General features: G+C 40.0%; 1 protein-coding gene across 4 annotated transcripts in view; it reads right to left on the reverse strand.

Moving 5' to 3' along the window:
- unc5a (unc-5 netrin receptor A) overlaps window positions 1–23,511 on the reverse strand; it is a 233,535-nt gene continuing 210,024 nt past the window's right edge. For all 4 annotated transcript variants that reach the window (XM_089019674.1, XM_089019684.1, XM_089019659.1 and 1 more), the window contains 4 exons: window positions 9,791–9,940; window positions 7,530–7,694; window positions 7,271–7,449; window positions 1–3,022 (listed from right to left, as the gene is read on the reverse strand). In XM_089019674.1, coding sequence (XP_088875800.1) covers window positions 2,857–3,022; window positions 7,271–7,449; window positions 7,530–7,694; window positions 9,791–9,940 — 660 coding nt within the window. In that variant the 3' untranslated portion in view covers window positions 1–2,856. The remainder of the gene's footprint in view (window positions 3,023–7,270; window positions 7,450–7,529; window positions 7,695–9,790; window positions 9,941–23,511) is intronic.

Raw genomic sequence — 23,511 nt, forward strand, 5'->3', positions numbered from 1 at the left:
TGTAAATTTTCTCCTTGCCTTCATAGAAATAGTATCGTAATAAGCAGTAATATCAATATAACCTATATCGATATAACCAGACTTTACTGTATAGGTAACATCCGACTTACGACCTGCTCGACTTACGACCACGACCTCCCCAGACCCTATTTTTAGCATTTTAAGAGAGGCAATTTGTGAGTCATTTAGCCTCCAAGTCTGTATTCAACATTTTGAATGGATTTCGACTTACGACCATTTGTACTTACGACCATTTGGTTGGAACAGAACTCGGTCGTAAGTCGGATGTTACCTGTATTTAATGCTTTATCCCTTCCAGGAGGGGACAGCATTTCCATTGCTATTCTCACCCTTCAGTTTTGATTCTCAGAAAGACCCGTATCACGTGCATTCCTTTTTTTTTTATTGTTGATTAGCATTTCTTTAGCTACGCTTCATTTCCTTTCCTCGCCTCGCCAACACTGAAACGTGAGTTAAGCATTGCTGTTTTGCACTTTCCGCGCTTCTTTAAGTTTCATTTTCACTGAGAAGACGGCGAGAATGGACATGCTTTATCGCTGTACTGTTTATTTCGCAAGGAAAAGATAAAAAGGACGAAGATCAAAACGTCCATTTCGGACGGAAAGCGGGCAAAGTGGTTTGTATGATTTTATTGCATACGTTTTATATCATTGATGTAAAGTCCAAATGTTTATGTGTAAATAATAGCGATATTTTTATACTTGTTTATAGTTCTACGGTGGTGTGAAATCACATTAAAGAATTAACCATCAGTATAAAGAACGCTCTATTTCGAATGGGACTTTCCATTCAGTGTTTACAGTGTCAATAAATGATTTTTTTTATCACAATGTTTGGTCGGAGCGAGAAAAAGTGAAACAAAATTTTATACTTTTAATAGCGAATAGATAGCAAGATAGCTAATAGATAGCTATATGGCTATCTAGCTAATATCTAGCTAATAGATAGCTATATAGCGAATAGATAGCAAGATAGCTAATAGATAGATAGATAGCTATATGGCTATATAGCTAATAGATAGCTAGCTCGCCAGCTAGATTTGAATAAATCTAGCTAATAGATAGATAGATAGATAGATAGATAGCAAGATAGCGGATAGATAGCTAGATAGCAAGATAGATAATAGATAGCTAGATAGCAAGATAGCTAATAGATACCTCACTAGATAGATAGCTAATAGATAGCAAGCTAGATAGCTATATAGCTAATAGATAGCTAGCTAGCCAGGTAGATTTGAATGATTTCCCGCATAATGCAGTGGTGGACCGTCAGGGCAAGCTCTGATAACTCCAAATTAAAAATTAGGGATGCGCGTTATAAAGGGGTTGTGTGTTATACTCGAATAAATACGGTAGATTTCCTTCCCAACAATTTTGTCCCCTTCTACCCCAAAGAAAAAAGGCAAATGAGAATGAGGACGCCATTCAAAAGTGCCCCATGAAAGTTAACCCCCTCATGCATCCATCTCCAGTGACATTTTACATGTGAATACTTGTAAATAAATAACAGTTAAAACCGAAAAATATTCCCTTTGGCAATAATAGATAACAATATAAAGATGCTCCTCTACTTACGAACATTATGAAGAAACGGTACATACGAACATTTTTTTGCGGGTACAAGATGTCAAAAAATGTTCGGATGGAGATGGCCGTGTATGATCGGTGTACATTAACTCATTTACTGCCAGATTATGTGCAAAAATGTGTCCACTTTAGTGCCAGGGTTGTTGTCATTGTCACTTGAATTCCAGGACCCACAGATATATTGAATTTTAGGACTACATAAATATTCAATGCAGCGTAAAAAAAAACCTTCTTTCATCAGAAAAAAAGAATTAATTCCTAAATTATATGGTTTTGGAGTTATATCAGCTTGAAATGAGGGCGGCTGTCAGTTTTCGGACTACATGAGCATTCTATACAGCGTTAGAAACCTTTGACTCTTATTTCAACAGAAAAAAAAGTTAATTCCTAAATTATATGTATCTGGAGTTATCTGACCTTGAAATAGGGGCAGATGTACAAAATACAATGCAAAACATTGGTTTAGAAAGCGCTTTATGTTAGCATAATTAGCTTTGGAAATTTCGGGAAAACACGTTTTTTTTCAGTAATTGAATTTGATTGTTGCTGTGCTGATGACCATTTTGTGTTTGGGAGCCTTTTACTGAGCGAGTTGCTTGTTCTGTTGCCACAAAGGGACATAAGTCTTCTTGTGCCGGTCCCGAGCCCGGATAAATACAGAGGGTTGTGTCAGGAAGGGCATCCGACGCAAAAGCTTGGCCAAAACAAACATGCGGATCATACCTCTATAAAGATGGAGGTCATTGATTCGCTGAAAAGAAGAAGAATAGTTAATTCCTAACTTATATGGGTCTGAAGTTATATGAGCTTGAAATGAGGGCATCTGTCCAAAATACATATTGGTTTATATAGCGCTTTAACAACAGCTGAAGCTGGAATAAAGCGCTAACATGGAAAAAAGGGAAAAGACGCTCCCTTGTGGAACAAAAAAAACATTGACAGAGGCCATGGCTAGCGCTTTATCAGCACCCAAGCATGAGAAAACAATGCGGGAAAGCGCTCTACGTCATATTTTTAATTCCCGAATAATTGTGTAAATGGCAGTGAATGAGTTACGCTATCCTTGAAATGATGTCGTAGAAAAAAAATTGGGCAGGTGTACGAAGGCCAATGCTAACTTTTCAATTGAGCCGCCTGACTAAAATTCTCCCAGCGGAAAGCGTTAAAAACGGGGGTCCTCCGACATTGATTGACAGATGTGATGGTCGACATGGAATTTGTTCACCCTGCTTGTTTCATCTTGGGCCTGTTAGCACTCGCCATCCGACACCAGGAAGATCATGGCTTCCTGTTTGCCGATGTCCGCCATGACGGCTGCCAGTTGGTTGATGTTGCCTCCGTGGAAATGTTGCGCCTCCCATAGATCCAAGATGGCCGAGGTCGGGCTGGCTTTAGACGCAAAGAAGCTCATGTGTCTGCGTGTAACACAACAAGAGGTACACAGTGAACACTTTGCTGCTAATTGGTTAGCGGTAACATGATTCATATTTTGGACACACTGTCAGTTCAAGGACAACCGACGTCACTTTTTTGTCACTGATACCAGAAAAACGTTTTATAGCATCTAAAATACCCAAAACACGCAGTGTGATATTTTTAATCAAATGCAAAACACCAATCAAAATGACTTAAAAGTGTCCAAAATCTGCAAAAAAACATTGAACTGCGAATTGGGCATTTTCAGAAAGTCCCGCCCCCAGTTCGTGACGTCACACCAAGACGTCTTGCATTGCTTGAGAATCAAAACAATGGCTTCAGATTCGGAGAATATGCTTTGTTGTTACACATCCAGTGATGAATATGATCAAATAGTTGTGAAGTGCCAGGGTTTTTGTCATTTTCACTCAAATTGCAGGACCCACAGAATATTGAGTTTTCAGACTACATAAACATTCAATGCAGTGTAAGAAACCATAGACTCGCTTCTTTCATCAGTTAATTCCTAAATGATATGGGTCTGGAGTTATCTGAGCTTGAAATAGGGGCGGCAGTACAAAATATAGGTAACATCCGACTTACGACCACCTCGACTTACGACCACCCGTACTTACCTGTACATACATATTGATTAATATTGCGCTTGAACAACATCAGAAGCTGGAACAAAGAAGCTAATAAAGAAAAACATTTGCCATAAAACAACACTGAAAAATATTGCCAGAGGTCTGACCAGCGCTTTAACCAAGAAAAACCAAAACCCTAAAAAAATTTGGGAACGACTGAGGGCAACTGTACAAAATACAATGCAATACATGTCCATACACATTTGTTTATACAGTGAGACCTCAACTTACGAACTTAATTGGTTCCCAGACAGAGTGTGTAAGGCGAAAAGTGTGTATCTCAAAAATAAATTTCCCATAGGAAACCATTCAAATGGGAATAATCCGTTCCCGGGTTTCCATAAAATATGTCGTGGTGGGTGTGTATTATGAAAATAGTGCTTATTATAAGGTTTATTTTTTATAAATTTGACGTTTGTAAGACGAAAAGTTTGTAAGTTGAGGTCTCACTGTATAGTGCTTCAACAACAGCTGAAACTGGAACAAAGCGCTAACATGGAAAGAAGGGAAATGCTGCCCCCTTGTGGAAGAGAAAAAAAAACATTTTCAGAGGTCATGACCAGCGCTTTATCGGCACCCAAGCATGAAAACATCCAAAAACCCGAACAAATTTTAGAACGGCACTCTGTCATATTTTCAATTCCCGAGTAAATTCGTGAATGGCAGTGAATGAGTTAAGTTGCAGGATGTGGCCATTTTTTTTTTTTTTTAACAGCTAAATCGGACATCGGCTCCTCCATAATACTCAACTAAAAAGCAATTTTCAATGTCTTCCCAACAGCGGCTTCAAAGCCAAAGCCTCGTTCGTCTTGATTTGATGTTGAAATAGGTCCTCCATCCCATTCAGTCAATCCCATACGGACTTCTGACATTTAGCGCAGTCGGAAGTGACCTTTTGCCATTTTAGGCGCCCGACCTTTTGGTCACCGATGCCCAATCAATGACAACAAAGTGGCACACACTGATTCGATGGAACTCTTTTATTTTCTGTTTGCTTGCCTTTGATGGCGTTTACTCAAACCACTGAGGCGGTGCGCCGGGAGGTCAACACGCCACTAAAAAAAACATTTGACCTTGATAGATAGCTAATAGATAGCAAGCTAGATAGCTATACAGCTAATATATAGCCAATTAGTTAATAGCTAGCTAACTAGATAGCTATACAGCTAATATATAGCTAGATAGATATCTAGTTAATAGCTGGCTAGCTAGCAAATAGATAGCTAGATAGATATATCTAATAGATAGCGAGATATCTATATAGCTAGTAGCTAGCTATCTAGCGAATAGATAGCAATATAGCTAATAGATAGATAGATAGCTATATGGCTATCTAGCTAATAGATAGCTATATAGCGAATAGATAGCAAGATAGCTAATAGATAGATAGCTATATGGCTATATAGCTAATAGATAGCTAGCTCGCCAGCTAGATTTGAATAAATCTAGCTAATAGATAGATAGATAGATAGATAGATAGATAGATAGCAAAATAGCTAATAGATAGATAGATAGCAAGATAGCTAGATAGCAAGATAACTAATAGATACCTCACTAGATAGATAGCTAATAGATAGCAAGCTAGATATCTATATAGCTAGTAGCTAGCTATCTAGCTAATAGATAGATATATAGCAAATAGATAGCAAGATAGCTAATAGATAGATAGATAGCTATATGGCTATCTAGCTAATAGATAGCTATATAGCGAATAGATAGCAAGATAGCTAATAGATAGATAGATAGCTATATGGCTATATAGCTAATAGATAGCTAGCTCGCCAGCTAGATTTGAATAAATCTAGCTAATAGATAGATAGATAGATAGATAGATAGATAGATAGATAGCAAGATAGCTAATAGATAGATAGATAGCAAGATAGCTAGATAGCAAGATAACTAATAGATACCTCACTAGATAGATAGCTAATAGATAGCAAGCTAGATATCTATATAGCTAGTAGCTAGCTATCTAGCTAATAGATAGCTATATAGCGAATAGATAGCAAGATAGCTAATAGATAGATAGCTATATGGCTATCTAGCTAATAGATAGCTATATAGCGAATAGATAGCAAGATAGCTAATAGATAGATAGATAGCTATATGGCTATATAGCTAATAGATAGCTAGCTCGCCAGCTAGATTTGAATAAATCTAGCTAATAGATAGATAGATAGATAGATAGATAGATAGATAGATAGATAGCTAATAGATAGATAGCAAGATAGCTAGATAGCAAGATAGATAATAGATAGCTAGATAGCAAGACAGCTAATAGATACCTCACTAGATAGATAGCTAATAGATAGCAAGCTAGATAGCTAGATAGCTAGCTAGCCAGCTACATTTGAATGATTTCCCGCATAATGCAGTGGTGGACCGTCAGGGCAAGCTCTGATAACTCCAGACATAATATAACTTAGGAATTAACTCAGTTTTTCCTGATGAAAGAAGAAAGTCGAAGGTTTCTTAAGCAATATGTATGTATTGTATTTTGTACAGCCACCCCCATTTCAAGCTCTGATAACTCCAGACCCATATAACTTAGGAATTAAATGTTTTTCCCGATGAAAGAAGAGAGTCTTTGGTTTCTTAAGCAATATGTATTGTATTGTATTTTGTACAGCCGCCCTCATTTCGAGCTCTGATAACTCCAGACCCATATAACTTAGGAATTAACTGTTTTTCCCGATGAAAGAAGAGAGTCTTTGGTTTCTTAAGCAATATGTATTGTATTGTATTTTGTACAGCCACCCCCATTTCAAGCTCTGATAACTCCAGACCCATATAACTTAGGAATTAACTGTTTTTCCTGATGAAAGAAGAGAGTCTAAGGTTTTTTTAAACAATATGTATGTATTGTATTGTATTTTGGACAGCTGCCCCCATTTCAAGCTCTGATAACTCCAGACATAATATAACTTAGGAATTAACTCAGTTTTTCCTGATGAAAAAAGAAAGTCTCTGGTTTCTTAAGCAATATGTATTGTATTGTATTTTGTACAGCCCACCCCCATTTCGAGCTCTGATAACTCCAGACCCATATAACTTGGGAATTAACTGTTTTTCCTGATGAAAGAAGAGAGTGTAAGGTTTCTTAAACAATATGTATGTATTGTATTGTATTTTGTACAGCCGCCCCCATTTCAAGCTCTGATAACTCCAGACCCATATAACTTAGGAATTAACTCAGTTTTTCCTGATGAGAGAATTTAAGGTTTCTTATACAATGTGTATGTATTGTATTGTATTTTGTACAGCCACCCCCATTTCAAGCTCTGATAACTTCAGACCCGTATAACTTAGGAATTAACTGTTTTTCCTGATGAAAGAAGAGAGTCGAAGGTTTCTTAAGCAATATGTATTGTATTGTATTGTATTTTGTACAGCCGCCGATCGTGAATCTGTAACTAATCCTATTTACAGCTGTGCAATGGACTCCAGTCATTCCCCACAATAAAAATGACAGTTCGTCATCAAGTAGTTACCACGTAGGCCAGCAAATCTCCAAGCTTCATCTTCTACTGCGACTTTGACGACTGCTGCAATTTGGCGCTCGACAGATGCATGATCGCCTTGTTCTCAAGTGGCCTTTACCTGTCGAGCATGAGTCTTTGAGCCAGCATTCTCCAATCGGCTCCTTTCGGACACGGAGCGTCCAGGCTGCTGCAGATCTTTTGCCTTATCAGGTAAGGGATCTGAAAGGCGCTCGGGCCTGCCAGGGCGGTGGCGTTGGTGTCCAGTAACAGGAACTCAGAGTCCAAGGCTCGCGTTTCCTGCTTGCGGCAATGACAACGAGCTTTCACAAAGAAACAAATAAAGGCGTTCACGACGCAATTTTATTCTTCCGATTTACCTTGGCAATGTTAAAGTCAAGGCCGAAGCTTTGTCCTTCGCCTTCCACCTGCCATACGCACAGCTGGCAGGTGAGCTCACAGGTGGCGAGGCTGAGGCGCTCCAGAGTGAAGGTGCAGTGCAGGTACCGTTGTGAACCCTTCCAGATGTGGTAGAATGGAATCTCCTGCGGGTCGAGGGGTCATAGGGGTCATAATGCGTCGCATGATTCAAACGTCCACTACGAAAAAAAGCTATTTGAGCAGCAAAGAAAGAAAGAGAGAAAGAAAGAAAAGACAGACAGAAAGATAGAAAGAATGAAAGAAAAAAAGAAAGAAAGAATGAAAGAAAAAATAAAGAAAGAAAGAATGAGAGAAAGAAAGAAAGAAAGAATGAGAGAAAGAAAAAAAGAAAGAAAGAAATAATGAGAGAAAGAAAGAAAAGAAAAAGCAAGCAAGCAAGCGGCGCCGCTAACTTGTATGTATTTTCTCGTCGTTTTAACAACAGCTGACCAGAAACTGTTGAAGCGGGGCTCTTGCTTGCAGTACACGTTAATGACCAACGAGGGTCGCTGTGAGCCCGGCGGACATTTTACACAGGAAGCCAGGTGAAATTCACACAAAAAGTCATATTGGGGCCCCGTGGGAGTGTAAAGCCACCAACACCTCCCTCACCCCCCACCCCCCCCCCCTCCTCACACTATGACGGAAGCACTTCCAAAACGAAGCAGGCTCACTTCAGAAGAAAATGTTGCGCAAGGGGGACAATGTTACCGCTGTGCTTGCTTGGCACAACCTGGCCTTTCTCAACGGGGACCTTGTGCGAGGCGCCTCCTCCATCTTGCAGCCACATCATTTTCCAATCCTCTCTTTGAACTGTCCTGGCGGGGCGGCGCTACACTCGCCTTCCAGCGTCCTGGTTGTCAGCTTCCACATATTTATTTCACCGTTCCATATTTTCTAAGCTCCTTTTAAAGGACAACCGACGCCTCCGGACAACTTGTGTCCGGAATTTGGAAAATCACTTCAAATGACTTCTACTGAGCACATTTTACAAAGATTCCACTGCATATACAGTGAGACCTCAACTTACAAACACCTCAACTTACAAACTTTTCGTCTTACAAACATAAAATTTGTGAAAATTAAACCTTATAATAAGCACTATTTTCATAATACACACCCACCACAGCTGGCGGAGTGATCTTCGACGGAAGCACACGACCGAACAGCAGCACAGGTTAAGTTACATAAGCCATCAACGACCATCAAAAAGGTAAATACAACTTTATTTTACAGCACAGTTTATTCCTTTAATTCCAGTCGTCATGTAATGCGCCTCTCTTTCCGAACAGCAATTCCCCTTGACCTTCGACCTCCAACGCCATTCCATCAAGCCATAAATGACCATCACAAATGTAAATAAAGTGACTTTATGATACAATTCAGTGTATATTTATGAGTGTTATTAGCTGCCTAGCTCGCTGGCTAGCTATGCAGCTGGCTATCTGGCTATATGGCTGGCTGGCTAGCTATCTATTAGAATCAGAATCATCTTTATTGCCAAGTATGTAGAACACACAAGGAATTTGTTTCCGGTCGAACACATTGCACGAGCTAGCTATCTATTGCTATCTAGCTGTCTGGCTATCTGTTAGCTATCACGCTGGCGCGTATGGCTGCCGCTGCTTACCCGCGGAAAAAAAACTTATCCTGTGACTGTAAAGTTTTGAAAGGGGCTTATGAATGAAATGTATTATTATTATTATTATTATTATTATTATTATTATCAAGCTGCCTAGCTATCTATTAGCTGTCTATTAGCTAACTATTTAGCAGGCTATCTATTGGCTATCTATTAGCTATCTAGCCAATTATCTTTTAGCTATCTAGCTGGCTAAATATAAAAATATTTCCTACAGCCACCCCCATTTCAAGACCAGATAACTCCAGACCCATATAACTTAGGAATTAACTCTGTTTTTCCTGATGAAAGAAGAAAATATAAGATTTCTTACGCTGAATTGAATGTTTATGTTATCCTCAGACTCAATATTCTGTGGGTCCTGCAATTTGAGTGACAATGACAAAAACCCTGGCACTGGAGTGGACACCATTTTGCACATCGCCTGGCAGTGAATGAGTTAAAAAAAAAAAAAAAAACAATATTGTGGAGATAACCTTGAAAGAACCGAGCGACCCTTCCCCCATCCTTGCTCATGCAGCGATGCTGAGCCTACAGTAACCTCCCACGCCTTCTCACCGCAACATCCGTGAAACCTACCTGGTAGCCAGCGAGCAACTTGCTCCTCCAGTGGGCTTGAGGCATGTCGTGAATGGACAGACGTAGATTGTGGTAGCTGTCTTTGAAGAGCAGGATGTGAGGCTCGTCAATCAGCCGACCACCCAGCTGTCTTTCCATCTGCATCACCTCCTAATGGGTTAAAACAATATACAGTGATACCTCGGTTTACGAACCCCTTGGCTTACCAACTTTATGAATATTAACATTATGAAAATATGACAACAGAGATCGACACAATGGATGGAAAATAGTGACATTTGGACTCGTTTCAACTTTGATAATTCAAAAGCAGTGTAGACTGCAAGGTTAAAATATCCCATCAATCAGGTTCCACGAACAACCCGCACAAGCCATCTGTACACTTGATGGAAAAAGCTATCAAGCCAGCTAAACAGAACATAATTGATGAGGAACTAGGTAAAATTATGGCAGTGGAAGCACCTCCAAGGGATCATTCCTCAAGATGGTGGAAGAAGAAGGCTACGTTCCTCATCAAGTGTTTAATGCTGATGAAACGATTGTACTTTTTTTTTGCACCTGTAATGAGCAGCATTTTCACGGCGCCGCTTTGTTCAGCGGAAAGGTTGGCACTGTTGGACAGTCAGCGTAGAGAGCCAATGCGTCTGCGGAACTGCCGCGGCTTGGAATTGAAGCGTACAGTACGTGGGACAGGAGATGTGAAACGTTTTGCAATCAAGCTTCGTTTTGGCTTTCAACATTTAGCTTGTAGCAGACGCGCACGTTTCACCGTGACTTCCCTGATCCACTGGTGAAAAGGACGCTTTGATCCTCTCCTTTTTTCATCTAGAACTGCTTCATTCAACATAGAGTGTGCAGAAAGTGCTTCAGATTGAATGACTGTCTGTGTTTTTTGTGTTGTATCACATTATTTGCTAGTTATTTTTATTATATTTGTTATTTTATTTCTTTTATTTATTATATTTGTTATTTTATTTATTTTATTGTTATTATATTTGTTATTTTATTTAGTTATATGTTGTTTAGACTTCAAGATGGCGCATCGAGAGTGTCTGCCTTTACAGCAGTTCCTGTATTTTGTTTTTCTACTTCTTCCTTTCCTTTCCTATCACTTTCATTATTTTGCTGCTTTGAAATGTAAATTCCTCCACCGCAATACTAATAAAGGCTAATCCAATCCAGTATCATATCATCTTTTGGCAAACATCCCTTTTGGGGTGTGTCTTCTCGCTATTCCCACCGATCCGTGCACGAGCAAAGCGTGTGAGGATAGCGCAACCCGCAAGTGGAAAATGGCAGCTCTGCATGCAGCCACAGCAGGCAACAGCCTCTTGTCTCCACAAAGCTTTAATGTCACCGCAAGGTTGACCCCCCCCCCCCACACACGACCCCTCCACCCCTCAACCCACCTCAGTGTATGCATACGATATGTGTGCAGAGAGGATTTTTTTTTTTTTAGCTTCCAGCATTAGCATGCGTACCGCGAAGCAGCTTTACCGGCCGACGAGCTACCTGGGTTGTGATGAAGGAAGCCATTAGCCAATTGCTCATTGTTCCCGCATGGCAAATCGTCAAGACATGGTGAATATTCTTTTGGGATTTTTATTTATGTATTTTTCCCTTTAGCTATTTGAATGATCCTCTGTAACGAAACCTTTACGACTCATTTGTGGAAACCAAAAAGCTTTCAAGCGCTCCTTACTTTGGAGATGACGTCAATGGAATTTATTATGAAACACTGAAATTATGCATTTTTTTTAATTGGTCTCGGTGTCTGACAGCAGAGGACAAAAGTGAAAGACATCCACGGGCAAGCCACAACACAATTAGGTACACGTAAAGACAAAAAAAATAAGCAGGAAACACGACCCGTTTTGCAAATTCAATGACATTTCGCCTATCTCATGCAGCCAAATATAAAAAAATATATATATTTTAAAAAATCATCGTCACCAACCTTCCCACTCTCAAGTACTTGGACCCTCCGCACCCTGCCCACCACCTTTTCCAGTGACTCTCCCCCCCCCAGGCAGGCGCTCCAACTCTGGACTCACTAGAACCACTGTCTGCTTGATACTTTGAACATTGTCTAACAGTTGTTTCCATAAAGGTTCCATTTACATTAAATAACATGATTAGATTAGATTAGATTAGATTAGATTAGATTAGATTAGATTACACTACATTACATTATATTACATTACATTAGAATATTGAGTTTTAGGACTACATAGACATTCAATGCAGTGTAAGAAACCACAGACTTGCTTCTTTCATCAGAAAACATAGTTAATTCCTAAATGATATGGGTCTGGAGTTATCTGAGCTTGAAATAGGGGCGGCAGTACAAAATATAGGTAACATCCGATTTACGACCACCTCGACTTACGACCACCCGTACTTACCTGTACATACATATTGATTAATATTGCGCTTGAACAACATCTGAAGCTAGAACAAAGAAGCTAATAAAGAAAAACATTTGCCATAAAACAACACTGAAAAATATTTCCAGAGGTCTGACCAGCGCTTTAACCAAGAAAAACCAAAACCCTAAAAAAAAATCGGGAACTTGAAATGAGGGCGACTGTACAAAATACAATACAATGCAATACTCTCTTCTTTCATCGGAAAAAAAGAGGTAATTCCTCAATTACATAGGTCTGTAGTTATATGATCTTGAAATGGGGATGGCTGTCCAAAATACAGACGTTCCCCAATTTACGAACGAGATACATTCCGAACAGTCGTTCGTAAGGTGAATTTGTTCGTAAATTGTTTCAGTGCTATATTTCGTATGGAATGTTTGTTTAAAGCTCATATAAGTATGTTTAAGGTCCATATAAGTATGTTTAAGGCTTGTACAGTATAAGTAACCTGTATTGGTTTGTACTGAACAATGAACATTTAATAAAATATATGCTCTATAAAGATATGTACATGTACAACTGGAGGGAATACTACTTCGCTCCAAATATTTTCGTATGTACCATTGTTCGTAACTCGAATGTTCGTAAGTAGGGGAGCGTCTGTATTGGTTTATATAGCACTTTAACAACAGCTGAAGAAAAAATATTTAATTCCTAAATGATATGGGTCTGGGGTTATATGAGCGTGAAATGGGGGTGGATGTCCAAAATACAGACACTCCCCAATTTACAAACGAGATACATTCCAAACGGTCGTTCGTAAGGTGAATTTCTTTGTAAGTTGCTTCAGTGGTATGTTTTGTATGGAATGTATGTTTAAGGCTTATATAAGTATGTTTAAGGTTTATATAAGTATGTTTAAGGTCTGTATTGGTTTGTACTGAACAATGAACATTTAATAAAATACAGTAAAGTCTCGTTATATCGATATCGGTTATATCGATAGTACCGCTTATTACGATACTATTTCTATGAACGCAAGGAGAAAATTACATGCGCGCAGAGTCGGATATATCGATATTTTTTCGGACTCCCAATTATCGATATAACGAGACTTTACTGTATAAGCTTTATAAAGATACGTACAACTGGAGAGAATAGTACGTAAGTACAAAAATGTTCATATGTACCATTGTTCGTAACTCGAATATTTGTAAGTAGGGGAGTGTCTGCATTGGTGTATATAGCGCTTTAACAAAAGCTGAAGCTGGAACAAAGCGCTAACATGGAAAAAATGGGAACGCTGCCCCCTTGGGGCAAGAAAAAAAAACATAGCCAGAGACCATGGCCAGCGCTTTATCATCACCCAAGTACAAAAAAAAAAATTGCAAATGGTGCTCTATGTCATATTTTCAATGGCGTTGAATGAGTTAATGACCCCGTGACTTATGTTTTTGCCAAACTTGTTAGGTGGTGTTGCAGTAGTGAACACTTGAAATACTCCTATTCAAAGTGAACTTGAATTGAAGTCTAAAAAAAACCCCATCATTTCCCTTCATGCTAGCTTAAAACGAACCCGAGGCAAAAACAGCGATGTATAATACATCTGATGTTTGATGTTGATTATCATAAGGATTCCTTTTGTTGCTTGTGTTAGATGAAGACGAAATCCACTGGGAAAGGCATATTAAATGGCCGTTGCAATATGGCGAAAAATAATTCAGTTTCGATCATACATCCTCAATAGGTCAGCAGTACCTTTCCAATGTCAAGAAAGACGTCATTCAAGTGATGGGACGGTCTTCATTTCTCTCTGTATATGCTTCCCTTCTCTCCTCAGATTGAGCTGGCTCGATTCCAATCATAATAAGGAAGCCGTTAATTATATTTTCTTGAACCTGCTTTGGTGATTGCACACATATAATAAGCCTTCTTCTCAGCTCCGGTCCCAGTTGGGAATTTCATGTTTGCTTTTGTGCATTTCTAATTTTTGCTGCGTGCCTTATACTCAATTGGTAAGCGCAGATTGTATTCCCCAGGCCCCCCCGAGGATCTCCACCCGGATACCACCAACGATATATCTCGTATGTACAGTGATACCACGGTTTACGAACCCCTTGGCTTACGAACTTTTCGGGTTACGAGCGTTAAATTTATGAAAATTTTATCTTGGCATACGAGCTATTTTTCGGGATACACACGGAGTGCCACAATGTGTCGTTCGCGTACGAGCCCGTTCTCCTAACAAGACAATGGCAGCCGATTGTTTTTGTGCTCTATACCCCGACCCCAGTCGTTGGTTAAAGCCACGTGATTGGTCAAGAATGCAGCAGTGAGGGGGGGTGATTTCAACATTAAAGAGATAGACGGACGACAGAGAGAGAGAGAGTGACAAAATGGATAGAAAACAGTGAAATTTGGACTCGTTTCAATTTTGAGCAGTGAGGGGGTAGGGTTACAAACAGACAGAGAGTGAGGCCGTTTTCCAAAAAACAAAATGGCGTCTCCGGTTAAAGCCAAATTTTGACTCATTTCAACTTTGATAGTTCAAACGCAGAGTGTAGACTGCAAGGTTAAAATATCCCATCAATCAGGCTCCACAAATAACCTGCACAAGACATCTGTACACTTGATGCAAAAAGCTATCAACCCAGCTAAACAGAATACAATCGATGAGGAACTAGGTAAAATTATCGCAGAGAAAGCACCTACAAGGGATCATTCCTCAAGATGGAGAAAGAAGAAGGCTACGTTCCTCATCAAGTGTTTAATGCTGAGGAAACCGGCCACTCCATTCCATCAAGCCATCAACGACCATCACAAAGGAAAATAAACCGACTTTATTATACAGTACAGTTTATTTCTTTAATTATAATACGATAGCATATTTATTATACATAAAATAAGGTATATTTTGTGTAGTATTACGGCTTGGAAAATTAGAAAATTATGTTTTATGGGGACCTGGGAACGGATTATTGTCATTTTAATGGTTTCCTAGGGGAAATTAATATTAAGGATACACACTTTTCATTATAGACACTCCGTCTGGGAACCAATTAAGTTTGTAATGCAAGGTATCACTGTCCTCTCAAAAAATAGCTTGGCAGAGGGCTGCAGAATTGGGCCGTCTGTCATAAATGGCTACCAGAAGCCATGGCCACTGCTTTATCGGCACCCAAACAAGAAAAAAAAAAAAAAAAAAAAACGAATAAATTCGGGAATGGCGCTTTAAGTCATTTTTTCAATTACTAAATATATCGTAAAATGGCGGCGAATGAGTTAAAAGCCTTCTGCTTTTTAGGGGCCTTACCAAAAACAAAGGATGCATTATGAGGTCTTCAAGCGACATCCATTCAAATGCACTTCTTAAGCACTATTATTTGTTGAGCAGAATTAGCATTGCAAATCACCGCCGGCGGACTTTTGATCAGCTCTTTTGCCCTACAGCAGGGGATCTATCGGCCTTTTAGCAACAAAAGGATGGCAACGGAATGCCAATGACGCCGTTATCAACATCCCGCTAATAGGATGCATATTAACTCACCCGTCGACCAACGTGTGTCAGGTGCAAGGTTGATGTGGCAGGTTTACAATCAAACAAGGCCCGCAACACCACACTCTGAACCCTAATCTTATTGAAGGACAACACAGACCACCTTTTTTCGCAGTGGTGGACCATGGATTTCATCGCTAGGCCTTCAGTAGCGCTAGGTCTGAATCAATTCAGACTGAAAAAAATGTGGTGCGATTTACTACAAGTCCACTAGAGGCTACTACTATGCTGTTTTTTCTAGAAAAGTCCGTGTTGAAAATGGCTTTTAACAGTAAATCTGCAACCAAATCCATTTCTAGGTTGACAAAACTGCTATTAAAACAACACAATGTATTTGTTTATGCAGTTCGCTACTATACAGTGTGCTAGCTCTGGCCAATATGCTCTTGTCACTTGCGGCTTGTGATCAGAGCAGTTTTCGCAAACTATGATTGGCTAGCGATTAGCTAGTGACTAGCAAAATCATAGTTTACAAAAACCGTGACTTGCTAATCATAGTTCGCTAACTATGATTGACAAGAGACTAGCCAATAATAATAATAATACATTTAATTTGCAAGCGCCTTTCTGAACACCTTTCAGGACACTTTCCAATAAAAAAACAATACACAAAACAGTAAAACATGAATAAAACAATAAATAATAAAATAGCAAATTAAACTAGACCATGAAAGCAAGTTTAAACAGGTGGGTTTTGAGGTGAGATTTGAAAGTAGGAAGGCAGTCAATATTACGGGTGGAAGTGAGTTCCAGAGTTCGGGAGCAGAGAGGCTGAAAGCTCTGCACCCCATCGTGGTGAGACGGGCACAGGGCATACAGAGGGTTCTGGATGGCTTTAAATGTAAACATCTTGTAATCAATAATTGCTGAATCTCCTTTTGACCAGAATCAGAATCTACTAAATGTAATTAACATCAGTTTGTGATTCAGATATGTTTAAGGCCAGCAGAGAAGGCTTTGCAGGCCTTGACGGTCCGCCACTGCTTTTTTTTTTGTCACGTGCGACAGTGTCTTACACTGAAACCAACCCTGCTGGGCTCATATGTCGTGTGGACTGAGAGAATAATGGCCCTCTTTACGCCTCATTATCCTGTTAACAAATGACAGTGTGAGTGAGCTCAATAAACGAGAAGCTAAATTTGACCAAATTATTAGCAGGGGGAGAAAACAATGTGAGATTTTTTTATTAGTTTATCAAATCATGCATTAATCACCAAGGCAGAGCCAATTGGAGCCCCCGTTTGCTGAAGATAAGGTGGGCGAGCTTAGTCGAGTCATCCTGACCCCCTTGGACAACTGTGGCAGCATAATAATAATAATAATAATAATAATAATAATAATAATACGTCTGTGTAAGCTCTCAGTCGTACAGGAGTGGTCCATCGATGAGAAGGTTTCTTCAGCCGTCATCTGTACAAAAGTACAGATGACGGCTGAAGAAACCTTCTCATCAATAATAATAATAATAATAATACATTTCATTTATCAGTGGCTTTCAAAACTCTCAAGGTCACTTTACAGTCACAAGATCAGTTTTTCTGCGGGTGAGCAGCGGCACCCAGATGCCCTAGCGTTCACTCAACCCAGAGGTAACTCAAATAGCTCGCTAGCTAGCTAGCTAACAGATACTTCTGTGTAAGCTCTCAGTCGTACAGGAGTTGTCCATCAATGACAAGGTTTCTTCAGCCGTCATCTGTACTTCTTTGAAGGTGTCGTACACCTTCAAAGAAGTACAGATGACGGCTGAAGAAACCTTCTCATCAATAGCTAACAGATAGCTAATAGATATCCAGCTAGACAGTTAGCTAACCACCTAGATAGCCATATAGCTAATAAATAGCCAGCTACATAACTAGCTAGCTAGCCAAAGAGCTATTATATAGCGAATATATTGGAGATGGGTAGCAAATAGATAGCCAGCTATGTAGCAAGCTAATAGATAGCAAATACATAGCAAACGGATAGCAAATAGATATGTAGCTAATAGATAGCAAATGGATAGCTATCTAGGTAGCAAATGGATAGCACATAGATAGCCAGCTAGGTAGCTAGCTAGATAGCAAATAGATAGCAAATGGATAGCAAATAGATAGTTCACAAATAGATAGCAAATGGATAGCAAATAGATAGCCAGCTATGTAGCAAGCTAATAGATAGCAAATAGATAGCAAACGGATAGCAAATAGATAGCTAGCTAATAGATGGCAAATGGATAGCAAATAGATAGCCAGCTAGGTAGCTAGATAGAGAGCATATGGAAAGCAAATAGATAGCCAGCTAGGTAGCTAGCTAATAGATAGCAATTAGATAGAAAATGGATAGCAAATAGATATGTAGCTAATAGATAGCAAATGGATAGCTATCTAGGTAGCTAGCTAGATAGCAAATGGATAGCACATAGATAGCCAGCTAGGTAGCTAGCTAGATAGCAAATAGATAGCAAATAGATAGCCAGCTAGGTAACTAGCTAGATAGCAAATAGATAGCAAATGGATAGCAAATAGATAGCCATCTAGGTAGCTAGCTAGATAGCATTTTTATAGCATAGTTATATCCTCTTTGGTCCATTTTGAGCCCATCAAATCCACGGCCGCGTTTGAATCACTCTCTCGCATTAAGATGCATGAGACGGCCACCAAGTTCATCTACCGCAGGAGAACCTCTCATTTTGTTCTGACAGAATCAGAGATAGGGCCGGCCCGGTGTGCGAGAACTACAAATTTTAGAGTCCGACAAAGGCAAGACCACCCTCTGACATTCAACGAGGGTTGGCTAAGAAGGGAGATGGAGTGAAAAGAGACGAGAGACACAGCCGGCTTAACATTTATGTCTCCGGGTCACTGGAGTGGCCAGCTTTAGCAGGAGAGATAACAGGATTACGGCAATCATGGCCACAGTTTTGGACGACTTCAACCCCCCGACCCCCTTCGATCCCCCGTTCCCCGACCTTCATCCAACACTCAGCCTTCCCCCTCATCCTCATGGACAGGACTGAGATGGACTGGGGAACCAGAGACACTCATATAGCTAATCTCTTCAGGCTGGCGTTGACAGAAAGAGGTTAGCGGCTGCAGCAGAAAAGACGGCCGGCTCGGAAACAAATCAAAGCTTACACGTATATGTGAGAGCGCACTGGGTTGAAAAAGCTCGGGATTAAAACATTGCACTTTGCTCGCAACAAGCACTTTTAAATGTTCCGCGTATATTTATGTGTCATGGTGTGATTAACCTAACAAACTCGGACGGATTAGAGGTGGCGTTTGATCAGTTAGCTAGTCCAGTTTACGCATCAGAGACAGGAGGACAAATAGTCTGTCTTTCAACTTTCAATCGGCTCTTTGTCGCAATGGGCTCAAAATGGACCAAAGAGGATATAACTCTGCTATAAAAAAAATACTACAGTAAAGTCTCGTTATATCGATATCGGATATATCGATAGTCCCGGTTATATCGATACTATTTCTATGCACGCACGGAGAAAATTACATGCAAACAGGGTCGGATATATCGATAGTCCCGGTTATATCGATATTTTTTCCGACTCCCTTGAATATCGATATAACGAGACTTTACTGTATGTATTTTCAATTTAGGGATTTTTTTTTCATCTATGGGCTCACCAGTTTCACCCATAGTGGCTAATCTGTACATGGAAGAGATGGAGAAACAGGCCCTCACATCCTTCCCGGGGACCAAACCTAGGCACTGGTTTAGATATGTGGACGACACTCTCGTCAGAATTAAAAAAAAACAAGAAATTCAATCCTTCACAGATCACCTCAACGTGGTAGACATCAACATTAAATTTACTCGCAAGGACATTAAAGAGACGTCTGTGTCAGCTCTCAGTCGTATGGGAGTGGTCCATCGATGAAAAGGTTTCTTCGGCCGTCATCTTTGAAGGTGTCGGACGTTTCGCTACTTATCCAAGATTCTTCTTCAGCGAACTAAAGTCTTACTGGTAGTTTCGTATATATATACAGTAAAGTCTCGTTATATCGATATTCTCGGGAGTCCGAAAAAATATCGATATAACCGGGACTATCGATATATCCGACCCTGCGCGCATGTAATTTTCCCCTTGCGTTCATAGAAATAGTATCGTAATAAGCGGTACTATTGATATAACCGATATCGATATAACGAGACGAGACTTTACTATATATATATATATATATATACAGTAAAGTCTCGTTATATCGATATTCAAGGGAGTCCGAAAAAATATCGATATAACCGGGACTATCGATATATCCGACCCTGTTTGCATGTAATTTTCTCCGTGCGTGCATAGAAATAGTATCGATATAACCGGGACTATCGATATATCCGATATCGATATAACGAGACTTTACTGTATATATATATATATATATATATATATATATATATATATATATATATATATATATATAGGGCCGAAACTACCAGTAAAACTTTAGTTCGCTGAAGAAGTATCTTGGACAATACGCGAAACATCCGACACCTTCAAAGAAGTACACATGACGGCTGAAGAAACCTTTTCATCGACATTAAAGAGAACCAACTGGCCTTTTTGGATTGTAAAGTAATTATAAAAGAGGACAGAGTGCCAAAAACAGAAGTCTTTAGGAAGGCCACGCACACTGACCAACACTTCTTATTTTTCGATTCTAACCACCCTCTACAACACAAACTAGGAGTCATCGGAACCCTCCAGCATAGGGCTAAACTAATACCAACAAGCGTCGAAGGTAGAGAAAAGGAGTCCAAACATATCAGGAGAGCACTCACAAACTGTGGGTACCCTCAGTGGTCTTTTAACAAATGTCAAAAGGAAAGAATATGGAATGAAACCAACAATTCTGAAGATACTAAAAGGAGAGGAGTAGCAGTACCTTACATTGCAGGAGTTTCTGAAAAACTACAGAGTCCTTTGGCAACACAAAATTCCTACTTATTTCAAACCGATAAACACTTTAAGGCAAAAATTAGTGCATCCAAAAGATAGGCTGCCAAATGAAAAACAAAGTAATGTAGTTTATTCAATACATTGTACGAATGAAAATTGTAAAGAGCAATACATTGGGGAGACTAAACAAATTCTCAAAAAAAGACTATCAACATCACAGGGATAATTAATACTAGTGGGCCTCAATTGGCAGTGCATATGCACCTAAAAGCTAGCGACGAATCATTTGACGCCAATGAGGTTAAAATATTAGCGAAACAAAATAGTAATAGTAAATAGTAATAGTAAAAGAAGCTATTTTCATAAAACAGCAAAATCCTTCACTAAACCGCCCTGGTGGTGTGAGGTTCAATTTGGATTGTTCGTACAACAGACTGCTTAGGCAATATAGGCTTAGTTATGCTGATGATGTGATACCAGTGCAAATGGGGCAATCAGGCCAGCCGCCAGTCAGGACAATAGAAGTAATCGGTGGATCCGTAGGGAGTCGTCCTCTGCTCCCCCCCAACCTGAGAGCAGGGACCAATCATAGCAGAGGCTGGCACCGCCACGTCTGGACAGTAGGGGTATATATAAGGCCGAAACTACCAACAAGACTTTAGTTTGCTGACGAAGCATTTTGGATAAGGAGCGAAACGTCTGCCACCTTGAAAGAAGTACAGATGACGGCTGAAGAAACCTTTTCATCGATGGACCACTCCTGTACGAATGCGAGCTTACTGTAATGCTGTAAAAATGCTATCTAGCTAGCTACCTAGCTGGCTATATGTTTGCTATCCATTTGCTATCCATTTGCCCTCTATTTGCTATCTAGCTAGCTACCTAGATAGCTATCTATTTGCTATCAATTTCCTATCTATTAGCGGCGAACCATTTTCATAGTTTTCGTACGAAATGTATTTGTTGCACTAGAAAAAGCCTGACTACATTTCATAAATCTGTGAGTTTGTCAAACGGAGATGTGACAGTGGTCTGAGCGCCATTGGCCGAACGCCACGGTCAACTCTGACTTAAAAACTGCAACTGCAAAGGACTTGTCTGCTGGTTTATTAATGTTCCGCTCGCAGGGGCGTTCCGCACGATAAATCACAGCGTGCACGAACGCACAGTTACGTGAAAACAATATCATAACCGTTCTTGTTTTAACGTCTTGACAACTGTTTTCCACAGTACAGTCCTGGGGAGAAAAGGGTGGGGTAAAAGTCACTTATTAAAGCTGAAATCGAGTGAGTTTGTTATTGTTCAATGGAAAAAATCAATGCTAGAGGTCAAAGTGTGGAATGAAAAGATACGGGGATACTGTTCAACACCCATTTATATAGCAGAGCGGACATTTTTACGATCTAAAGACAATGAAAACAACGATCTTAGCACGTTGTCAAGTCATGACATGAATATTAATTTAAAGGTAAATTTTGTCCGATGATACCAAAGAGTGTACCTGCATACTGTATGACACTATGAGAAAACATTTACAATAAAACACTATCTCTCTCATTCTCTATATGTCTTTCTCTGCCTCTCTGTCGGCCTCTCTCGTGGTAGTTCTCTCTCTGTCTTTCTCTCTTTCACTCTGTGTACCTCTCTCTCTCTGTCTGTCTCTCTCTATGTCTCGCTCTCTCTCTCCAAATCTCTCTCTCTTTGTCTGTCTCTCTGTCTGACTCTGTCACTCTCTCTCTGTCTCTCTCCCTTTCTATCTCTCTATCTGTCTCTCTCTCTCTCTGTGTCTCTCTGTCTCTGTCTCCCTCAGTCCGACTGTCTTTTCCTCTCTCTCTCTCTCTCTCTCTCTCTCTCTCTCTCTCTCTCTCTCTCTCTCTCTCTCTCTCTCTCTCTCTCTCTCTCTCTCTCTCTCTCTCTCTCTCTCTCTCTCTCTCTCTCTCTCTCTCTCTCTCTTTGTCTCTCTCTCTCTTTGTCTCACTTTGTCTCTCTCTCTCTGTGTCTCTCTCTCTCTCTCTCTCTCTCTCTCTCTCTCTCTCTCTCTCTCTCTCTCTCTCTCTCTCTCTCTCTCTCTCTTTGTCTCTCTCTCTCTTTGTCTCACTTTGTCTCTCTCTCTCTGTGTCTCTCTGTCTCTGAATCTCTCTCTTTTTGTCTGTGTCTCTGTCTGACTCTCTCTCTCTCTCTCTCTCTCTGTCGCTCTCCCTCTGGGTCTCAGTCTCTCTCTGTCTCTCTCTTCCTGTCTCTCTCTCTCCCTCTCTCCCTCTGTGTCTCTCTGTCTCCCCCTGTCTGACTCTGTCTCTCTCTCTGTCTCTCTCTCGCTGTCTCTCTCTGCATACAAGATACTGGATGTATATATTAAGGTCATGTGTGTGTGTGTGTGTGTGTGTGTGTGTGTGTGTGTGTGTGTGTGTTGTGTGTGTGCATTTAAAAAAGACGCAGGAGCACTCCTATATGCAAGGCTTGCATATTTTCAATTCATTTTTATATTTCATAAACAATCCCATTGATAACAAAATTGGCTCATGACGCAACGGCTCTGCAAATATTACCCCGAGGTCTCTCTGTACTCGAACCGGGCCGCACAACAGGGCAGTCGCCCGATTAACGATGCGACCCATGGAGCCATTAACACATGGATGACTTTGCAATTCATTAAAATGTTATGCTGACGTAAACAGACTGTGTATCTAAAGCAGCTTCATCGAGCACAAGTTTGACTGTCAAAATAACACATTACATTTTAAGCACCTTTCAAAACTCTCAAGGACACTTTACAGTGACTGTAAAGTGTAAAGACAAGCATAGGTACTATAATAAATAAAATACAATCACAAATAGAATCCAATAAATAAAATGCAATTATAAATAGAATAGAATAGAAACCAGAGAGAGAAATATACATAAAATG

Source organism: Hippocampus bargibanti, linkage group LG02, assembly GCF_051943395.1.
Source record: "Hippocampus bargibanti isolate YZ-2025 linkage group LG02, ASM5194339v1, whole genome shotgun sequence".
Classification (NCBI taxonomy): domain Eukaryota; kingdom Metazoa; phylum Chordata; class Actinopteri; order Syngnathiformes; family Syngnathidae; genus Hippocampus; species Hippocampus bargibanti.